General features: G+C 38.2%; 1 protein-coding gene across 1 annotated transcript; it reads right to left on the bottom strand.

Moving 5' to 3' along the window:
* Window positions 1-1,274: 1,274 nt before the first annotated feature.
* Window positions 1,275-9,810, bottom strand: LOC145438693 (zinc transporter 7-like). Its single transcript, XM_080316040.1, has 9 exons — window positions 9,441-9,810; window positions 8,289-8,390; window positions 7,571-7,684; window positions 6,738-6,825; window positions 5,921-6,074; window positions 5,537-5,725; window positions 4,442-4,668; window positions 3,475-3,624; window positions 1,275-2,769 (listed from the first exon to the last, which is right to left on the bottom strand). Exons 1-9 carry the CDS (start codon window positions 9,515-9,517, stop codon window positions 2,722-2,724), a joined length of 1,149 nt encoding a protein of 382 aa, XP_080172166.1. The 5' UTR covers window positions 9,518-9,810; the 3' UTR covers window positions 1,275-2,721.
* Window positions 9,811-10,303: the final 493 nt, after the last annotated feature.

Below are 10,303 nucleotides of genomic sequence, written 5' to 3'. Positions count from 1 at the left end.
TTCTAGCTGTCTGAAATACAGATTGAGTGGTCATTGATTTTGAATCGATGAACGAATATAGAGTTAGGCTAAATATACACGCACGAAGGCGCTGTATCGCTCACATATACGTAGAACTGCTAAACTACGTAAGTAATTCCATAGCCTCAGTTTATAGTTACCAGCCAAAATAGAGAATAGAGAAATGAATTGATAAGATGTAATGCATTACCCATTTACAAATTGATATGATACAATTCGAGCCTGCGCCAATGGTAGATGACTATATAAACTAACTATATTCGAATTCAATTTCAATAAAACAAAAGGTTTGGTTAAGGTAAGAACAGAGAACAGAAATAGAATTTTGCTATCAAATTACTTTACTAAACTAGTTTACGACAACGTAAGCTGTAAGCTTCGATCACTTCGTTTGCTGTCAATTTATTTGTGATAGGCAATGGAGGCTCAGTAACACGCACGATCGCTGAATGATTGGTCGCTCTCACGGATTACACCAGCGTTTCTCGAACAATCCTACCATTTGCAAGATACAGTGATTTTTAATTTTTAGTGACACCGATTACTTGATGACTTGAAATTGACTCGTGAATTTTGCTCCGAGTCACGAGTCAATCCACATTTTTGATACGCCGAGTCAAGTCAAGTCAAGTCATTTTAGCAAAGTGACTCGAGTCAAGTCAAGTCATACGAAAAAGGTGACTCGAGTCATCCCAACACTGATATGAGCCCACACTCCTGATATAAGGTATTTACTATTATCGTCATGATGCCACATTAACGAGTCATCAAGGGGTTTGCACCATCCCTCAGCTCCGGACGTGTTGAGCATTCGCCGATAACACAGCGTAAGAAGTAGGCTACAATTCGTGTGACGTGACCCATCCCAGACGAGATGTGTCTGTTTTCACGAGCCCGTGGTAAGACGCCGTCCCGGGGCAATTGATTCAGGAAGGCATACCACCAGAATGTTAGTCTGCGCTCGAGATCCCCGTACCACGATCTGACATCTGTCCCACCTAACGTCACATGCTACTCCATCTTAACAGCGTGTCCTTTATTTTATCTTCTGACACATTCAATTCAGTTCAGTAATTTAGTACGTTCCTCTTTACAGGATCTAGATGCCATGGTGGGCGTTTGATTGAATGATCACTTGAAGTCGTTTGGATGCCTTGGTATCTTTTCATTTTAACGCAATCTTGTAATTTTCTAATTATAAAAATATAAATAAACTGAACTGAATGCTTCCAACTCCATCATAACCAATGCGATATGTTGGGATATACTTTTATTGCACTTGCTTCACATTGTGTTTCTGCTACAAACATACTTCTTCAGCAAGTCACAAGAAATAAAAAGATGAACATATTTAACACACCGATTTCACAATAAGAAAACTGGAGAGTCTTTACGTTCCGGAATCATATCCATGCCCCATACTGACGAGAAATGAGATAGTGTACTATGCTCAAAAACGGATAAGCAGCGACTACAGCAATAGAATATTTGGCCAGGATTATATAAAACTATGAAACGAATTTATTCCCAAAATTAAACAAGGGTCGATTTTCCAGATCTGGATAGTTTTGCAAGTAAATTATGTTCTTATGGTTCAATCAGGATTATGGTTACATTAGTGACATTAAAACAAGTGTTTTGAAAACTAATGACGTACAGTGTTGAAACCGTTGTGCCAAAAAACTCCATACATATTTATCATATGGGGTACAATCTAGATTTTATGTGCCTATGGTTATATGATTGTGATAAATCCATAATATACTACTTAAAACTAAAGGTTGATGTCAAGTTACCATCTCAAACACCGATCAAAGATTAACGATAGGTGGTTGCCGAGAATGAATTTAAACCTTCAACATTTCTGCTTGGTTCCAAGACCCAAGATAATCATAACTCTGGCAAGCTGCCAAATCGATTCGAACATAAACAAAACCCCACTAATAGTTCCAGGCGACTTCACCAAATATGCAATTGATGCAAATTAAATAGGATACTATTGAATCAATATCAATTGTTGCTATTGCCCTTGATATTACAAAACGAGGTTTTCCAAAGATATTTTGCAACGCAATTGAGGCACTCTTTTTGAGACACATGCAAAATATGACACACGACTCAAATAAATATTCCAAATAATACAACATTTGAGTACCAGTCCGAGCTATACAGTCGTTGGAATTTGACACCATGTCTTCTTTCTAGTAATTATGCAGTATCAGAGGCCAATGACGGTCGAATCAATCTCAGCCAACCTATATGCTTGTCAGTCTGGTCACTTCAGACGTACTTCTTGCTACCATCGGACTCGTAACAGCATAAAATGTCTTAATCAATCAAAGAAAAGTACATCAAAAACGTGACCTCCATAAAATGAACCCTATGTTGGCGAATTAGATTCTTTGAATTATAAATAGCCATATAAGTTTGCTAAGCGTATAAAGTCCACAGCTATCCACATTGTTCACTCCAATCGACGATAATGCACCAAAGAACCTTCCGTCCCGATTAAAAATCGTGATTTCGGGTGTGCATCTAGGATCCAAAAAATCATTTCAACCTCGCACAAGTCTTGAGCCCTTCAGCAGTAGCACAACAACGAAGCAGATGTTCCACCGTAGACAATAATCAAGAGCGATATAGTTAAAACGCGTCATCTTTTGAAACTTTGCATTCCTTCACAACGATTCCATAGATTTTCTACACAGAAGTGTAATCTATTTGGCAATATAGCTGTCTGACGCCGATCTGCCAAAAAAGGAGTCGAATGAAGCATCAAATCTCGAGTTGCGCATTGTAGTTACACAGTACAGACTTCATTGGCGGCAAATACAAACAAAGGTTAAGTCTTTTACGCAAGAGAGAGAGAGAGATCTTTATTTGTCAACCTTGTAAATCAGTAACAAACACATCAAAAATGCAATTTAGCGAAATCAAAAGCAAGATATCGACAGAACCTTCAAAACTTTAGATCAACTAAAAAAAATTTCATTAGTACGGTATTCTGCTAAATCAAGTGGGACATTAATATATGTTCTAAGCTAACCAGTTTGAAGCGACTCTCAAAAATAGCATCATGCAGAGTCACACTGTTCTATTGGAACAAGTACATTTGATCTTATTTCGTCTATGCCAGTATATATATTAAGCCAGTCTCTATATACCATTGAAATTTATGTTACTGAAGTTATGAGTGACAACAAACTTTTCAGTAAGAAAATGACAGACATATCCCCTTATCAGTACCAATGCAACACTTCCAATACTTCCATGAATAAACATACCTACAGCACAGCCCGAGGGGTTCTGCTCAAACACTAATTCACCATGTGTCTTCAAATTCACATAACATGCTGGAGCCCAAACTTACAATATTCATTTTAGATAGAAATTAAACCCTGGTTATGCAGCTGACTAGACACTATTTTTCATAATTTAATTCGGGTAACTTACCTGAGAAAAGATCGAGTGTACTTGACTCAAAATATATCTCGCATTAGCGTTCGGCGCGATTTGTATTTTGATGGTACCGACGAAGACATCACTGCACAAAGTCCATATATGAGGTTCATTAATCCGGTAGACGCCCTCCAGCTGCATAACCTACAGAGTACAGAACAGTGAGGAAATGGAAATTGCAATGATTATAGTAAAAATGTCACAATCACTTTGATTTGGTGTAACAGAATTCTGTCAGCACTCAAGAACGATACACAAAAAGTCTGCTACTTATTGCAATAGCCTGCAGCTGTATCATTAATAAATATTACTAGGACAGGATTTCGTATTTTGGCATACTGATTTTAGCCAGTCAGTACCCACTGCCGAGCACACTTTTTGGCATTATTTATTTTCATTATAAATGCCATTACGCAAGTGTGCAGGTGGCAAATTTTGTAATAACGAGCCCCATTTACTGGTACGATGAAATAAATGAATATATCTATATATAAGTTCACAATCTTTATTCCACCAGACAACTTATGCACCTGTCCAACTGAAGACTAAAGTTCATTGCCGTTCATGTTTATGGAAAGTGAAGACATGCAATCGATTGACATGGTGAACAAAAGCTATGTCTTTTCGCAGTGTCGCGATCCTAGCAAGTCTCGATATGATTGAATTGAAAACATCATACAGGACTCTGCAGTATCATAGAATACGAGAAAAGCGGTCGATTGGATAAAACTATTATTATATATTTAGATTTATATTTAATATTATCACGAAAAAGCTACAGTAGATTGTAGTATGAAACCGAGAGTGGTCACATCCCTGAAACCATAGACTTGATACATTACTTACTACCCTGCTGTGCCCGCATAAAGCACCGTCAATAAAATTGAACCATCACTGACCCAGCACAATGTCTCGAGTAGGTATAGTACAAAGGTGTGTAACAAAGAGAACACACGCTCACTTTTTGATAGCAACTTGGAAGCTTGAAGTCCAGCGACACCGGCGTCCTTTGCATGAGAACGCCGACCGACTCCTGCAGCAAAGGCACCACGCTTATGGCTATCAGGATCGCGATCATCATCGAGCAAATGGGATCGGCTATCATCAGTCCGAAAAACTTCACCAGCAGCGCAGATATGATCACTCCGACGCTGCCAAGCGTGTCCGCGAGAATATGAAGAAAGACTCCTGGCAACATAGGCCTTCCAGTTATTCGCATGTAGGCAGTGAGCTACTACGAATAGAGGAAGCAAACTTGAAACCCGAGCGGATCTAATCAGACTTTGCAGGTCGCAGGCACGGTATATGGAGACAGGGACAGTATATGTAGTGAAGTTCTGGACTGGAGGCCTTCACGGGACCATTCGAAACTCCAGCAAGCACAGTTGGACAGACAAGTAGAAAATTTCCAGCTTTTCCAAATTAGTTAGAATTAGAATAGCAGCTGCAGGTTTTCCATAATTAGATTAGGAGACTTATAGCTACAGTTTTTTTGCAAATTAGATGAGAATTAGAAATACTAAATTCGCAAAAACTTGGACATTGAATTATGAAGGAAATTAAATTATGAATTACAAAGAAATATAAAAAAATCACGTCCAGTTCATATCAAACCAGAATTCATTTTCATAACCGCAAGAATGGCAACTGCCTATACACCGAGCTCGGCTCGTTTCATACGATACAGTTCTCCTGTTGCATTTTCAGCAAAACTAGCAATATCATTTAGAATCAACATCTGAGCATAGAAACATTAAAAAATTCTAGATCAGTATCAAATCACCCGCATTTCGCTCAAGTTAGTCTAATTGGACGAGTCTGTCAGCAAGAAAGAGGTGCTTCGCTAATGAAATGCTATTTCTATCCGTTGGAGGCATATCCCGGATTGACAGCACTGGCCTATCAAGGCAGAATAGCAACAATTTTGAAGACGTTCCAGTAATCCTGGATTAGAGACGGTAATTCCATCAGTGCTACGTGCCATGGCGGACACACAAACTCCGCAAGGTTGATGGCCTGGATGCCAAAGCGAGATAATGCGGCCTGCAAACCGTACCGTGCAAAATCTGGTGCTGCGACGCTTCAGGAGTGTGGTCTCCGTGTCCGTGGTGGTCATGGCCATGATGGTCGTGTCCGTGGTGATCGTGCCCATGGTGGTCATGACCATGGTGGTCATGATCGTGGTGGTCATGTTTGTGATGATCGTGTCCGTGATCATGGCTGTGGCCATGTCCGTGATTGTGACCTACAGATAAGTTGACAGATTGATAAATAGTAGGTCTAATTACTATAAAATCGTGGTTACATTTTTCGTTCACAAACATGACACCACTACGTGTCTCACCAATGAAAAATATATAATCAACTAGCCTACACTACCAGCCAGTAGCCACTTCAGGTAAGATGAGCGTCAAAACTAAACCAACTTACAAAGACTTACCATGAGAATGTCCGTGATCATGTGAATGGCCGTGCGAGTGGCCATGGTGCCCATGACCGTGGAACGCAAATATGCCTACCATGTTCACAAAAAATCCCAAAACAGAAACGAGAAGCAGTCTTTCATGCTTTACTTCAGGGGGTTCCACAAGTCGCTGAAATCATACAAAATAATTATATTCCCATATGTTATAAAATTATATCAATAAAACTATACTCAAATGATATTGATGAGCAACGCTCATAAAATACTGCAATTCTAATTTTAATATAACTCCTGTGTCAAAAAGCAATGACATTACAGATGACTGTCAATAAAAAAGGATTTAACAGACAATTAGGTGTGACCGTCCCGTCTCATAGTTCCCAGAGCTTGCTGTGATTTATGTAGCCAACAGTCTGTTGAATAACAACGTCCCATCGTGATAATTGGGTCTAAATTAGTGACTAAGTAAATGTTGAATACACTTTCAAATGGCTAGAGACAATATCAGTATGAGGGAGCGATAAGAAGGGGTGCATGTGCCATAATAATAAAATTTAATGTTAACAAATCACTTGCAGTGGGTTGACTGGATTTAAGGGGGTCTTATTAGCAGGGCTGGGGAGATAATTTGATATTTTTCGACTATGCCTTTCGATATCCTTTACGGCAATGCTGCAGTTTGATTATGAATTTACCGATGTGTCGTTGCCCTACTTATTAGCTGCTGCAACTGATAACCCTGAATTCAAAGCACAAAATATCGCCGATATCTACGAAAAATTATTGCCTGCATTATAGGGAAGAATCTAACAAGAATATAAAATCCACTAACCTCAATTGCTTCAGAAAAGATGAAAAATGCGATGAAAAGTAGAAACAAAGCGTTGATGAAACCCGCTAACACCTCTGCTCTCACGTATCTAATGACAAATTGAGTGAGCAAGTGAAATTCTACGACATGCAATGCAGCCATACTACGTACTAAGAACAAACCAAGAACCCACCAGTGCATGAATAAGGTAGAAAAAAAAAGCATTACTCTGCATTCACATTAGATCAGATGAATTTTCAATGCTATTCGTTGGGCTTCTAATTCACTATTGAATAGGATTAGAGAGTATGGAACTTCAAATGATCTTGACGAATAATAGATCTTCAATATGACATGACAATGATACGACAACAGCAAATCTGCTCGTATCTGTGCAGGGCACATTGTCAAACCAAGTTAGTTGCGAACATAAGCACAATATACGTCTATACAAGATTCTTAGGAGCATATTCTAGCAATGCGGGTTTGACAAGAAAAAATGATACAGGACATAGCGAACGTCACAAGTCACAATTACACAGCTTAAGTAATCAAACAATCAGAATTATACATCTTGGCAAACAAGAACACAGTTAATACAGTATTTAAATACACACTGCAAAACATCATTCAATCCATCACCATTGCAACACTGCTACTGTACTCGTATGTCGATCAAGTTAGAACTATTACCCAGCAACCAGCATACATATCGACGCTAACCAAATTCGATGGTTCACCATGAAAACTCTAATATACCAAAAACTCTATCTACTGGTGTAGTGATTCAGTGAGATATTGTGTCTATAAAAATATTTAAAGTATAGGCCTGGGCTAAATGTAAGCCTACTTACCCGTAAGAAAATCGTTCATTCGATTTCCACCTGGAAACTACGGATGCAGCTAAACCGGCAAGAAGGGCTGTGCAGTCGAAAAACATATGAAATGAATCTGATATCAAACCCAAACTGAAAATAAATTGCAGACAGAATTAATGTAGGAAATCAATATCAAGAAAAACAAATATCGAAATATAATCTGAACTACAAATTTACCACAACAGCGACAGTACAACCAAAACTGCTTGCACCGGAGTACAATTTTCAAATCTACTTTATTTAGCCTGAAATCATGTTGCATCAAGGGCGCGAAAACAGTTTGGGCCCCTTGTAAGTTAGAGGCATATTGATGTATGTTCATTGCGCAAAAGATTGTAGTAAATGGGCTCCTACAATAGCCTAATTGACAGCTAACTTTTTGGTGTAAATACCAACCGAAGTAAATTTGGGCTCTTCGATGGTGACGTAGAAATGATGTAATAATTAATAACAGATTTGACATATTGTTCAATAAACGTGCACTCCAGTCATCTTTCAATACACCATATTTTTGAGTCCTGAGACTGATATACAACTAAACATTGACCCTTTAGAATTATAAAAACCACCAGTACCAGAGTCTTTACATTACTGATCACCAATTGTACCCTTAAAATTACATAACTCACTCATGACAGATCTAAAATCATCCATTTACTTATTATTCATAATTTAAGCAAAATAAAATGCTCACCTATTGCTCCATATTCCCCAGAACAGTTCAACAAACGCAAATGACAGATTCAGAATTAGGAAAAAGAGAAGATTTCTCGAGTTTGGATCGTTGATGATATTCCTGGAGAGAAGAATCGTGAATATGAAACTAAAGGATTGAACGGCTTATGATGTAACCAGTAATGAAACCTGTGATTTTATATATATACACACAAAAACAAAACAATGCCGGTACGATGTTCTTTACAATTCTTTACAACCAGACCAGTAGTTGCTGACGATTACCGTACCTCAAACCAGAGTCGGTCGAAAATATTTCGGAACATTCCACTATCAATATATTTTCAATCGTATAGGCTATTGAAGTTCTGTACCTCCAAGAATCTCGTCAAAACGAGAAATAAGGACATTATTCATTTAAGTAACTCTGATGATGATAAAAATTTGTGAAACAATCACCAACAACACGTGATGCTAAATATAAACATTGATTTGCCGCCAATATCGACTTAAAACCCCGTCCTTTTGAATTGCCGATTCTATATCCAATATTTCTTTGCTCATTTGCAATTTGTACAATGAGTTATTTGTTAATGGTGTTTAGATAGTTAACTGCAGACTTCTTAGGTAGTTAATTCTAGTCCAGTATGGAATCGGTGTCCAAGGCACGCAGGATCACGCCGACTTGGTCGCCAGTTGCACGCGGGCACACGGTCACGTTTCATTAAAAAAAATATAAAAAAAATGAAAAAAATTGAAAAAAAGTCAATGTTCTCAGCCACCCCAAATGCTATATTTCAGTTAGTATGTGGTATATAATGTTTTGACCTAATCCTCAAGCCAGGATCTGTTGATTACTGTCTGTTGGTAAAGTACTTGCACCCTACCAGTTGCTAACCATTAGCATCTGATCTCCTGTCACTGGCTTAAGACAGTCATTTGAAGTCAGTAACCTTGCTTGTCACGCCGCAAAGTTGGCTCTGTCACGCGAAAAAAGCTCCTATCACGCAGGATTTATTTCAAAAAAGGACGGAGATTCCAATCAGGATTCTAGTTCTAGTTGCAGGTTTTGAAAAATGAGCAGGCTCGTTTGTACAAGTCCGTACTTGATATTCAGGTGAGATATAACATAGCCTACATCCTGTGAAGGTATCAGAATTCGTAATCTCACCTTATCCATCCTTTGAGTTTCCCCCATATCTTGAGGTCAGGCTTATATTCACTGTCTTTATTAGTAAGAGGCAACATAACGCCACCTTACGCTGTAGTAATGATATAGTTCCACCTCCGCACTTGAGGTTATTACATGAGTATAGGGCCTCTAACTCGCTATTGGATCAGTATGCTTGTATGATATATTAAGGTAATACTATAATGCCTGTAAATGAAAGAGATTGAAGAAGTCATTCAACTGTACAATTGTATCACACATGACAACTAATACAACTAGAATGCCGATTGGTGAGTTGACAACAGTCAAGAGAGAACTGAAAAATGCATGTAATACGGTACCCGAACATACACGTTTACACGACCAATTGTCAGATGATAGTGTAGTAATGCAGTGTCAGAACAATCAAATCAATGAAATTATGACAAGTACAAGTACATATTGATAGATACTTTCACATAGCACGAGTTGTGGACTTGTATAGGCCTAATACTTCCAACATGCATCAAAGTGACCAAATCACACATATTGCTTACAACTGTATTCATCTTATCAATATTTAATCGTCACTGGAAGTATCATCAGTCCTAGAGTCTGTGTGATATCCAGTTGAGTATGATATGATGTGTTGTATAAAAACCTATGAAATGATGTCATTGTAGAAAAATGTACGACGACATGTCCAAGATGCAGTTCATGAAATTATCGCAATACATGAAAACCTCGCAGAAAATCCAATGGATTTCAATGGTCAACCAATAAATAACATCAACTGAACCAATGATTGTCAGTGAACTCAGTACTTTAAGTGGAATATGTGACCACACTTTATTTTTTCATCAAAGTGGGTTCATGCGAACGTC

Source organism: Botryllus schlosseri, chromosome 5 (genome assembly GCF_051294905.1).
Source record: "Botryllus schlosseri isolate E-star chromosome 5, Bs_hap1, whole genome shotgun sequence".
Lineage (NCBI taxonomy): Eukaryota > Metazoa > Chordata > Ascidiacea > Stolidobranchia > Styelidae > Botryllus > Botryllus schlosseri.
The sequence above is the reverse complement of the archived record's forward strand: the minus strand, read 5'-3'. Positions and strand labels throughout refer to the sequence as shown.

Coding starts and splice junctions, on each gene's coding strand:
- LOC145438693 (XM_080316040.1), bottom strand. CDS start 9,517: ATGTTGCCTCTTACTAATAAAGACAGTGAATATAAGCCTGACCTCAAG. Junction 5,726..5,920: donor TGATCACGGACATTCTCATG/GTAAGTCTTTGT, acceptor ACTTATCTGTAG/GTCACAATCACGGACATGGC. Junction 2,770..3,474: donor TACACTCGATCTTTTCTCAG/GTAAGTTACCCG, acceptor CTTTTTTGGCAG/ATCGGCGTCAGACAGCTATA.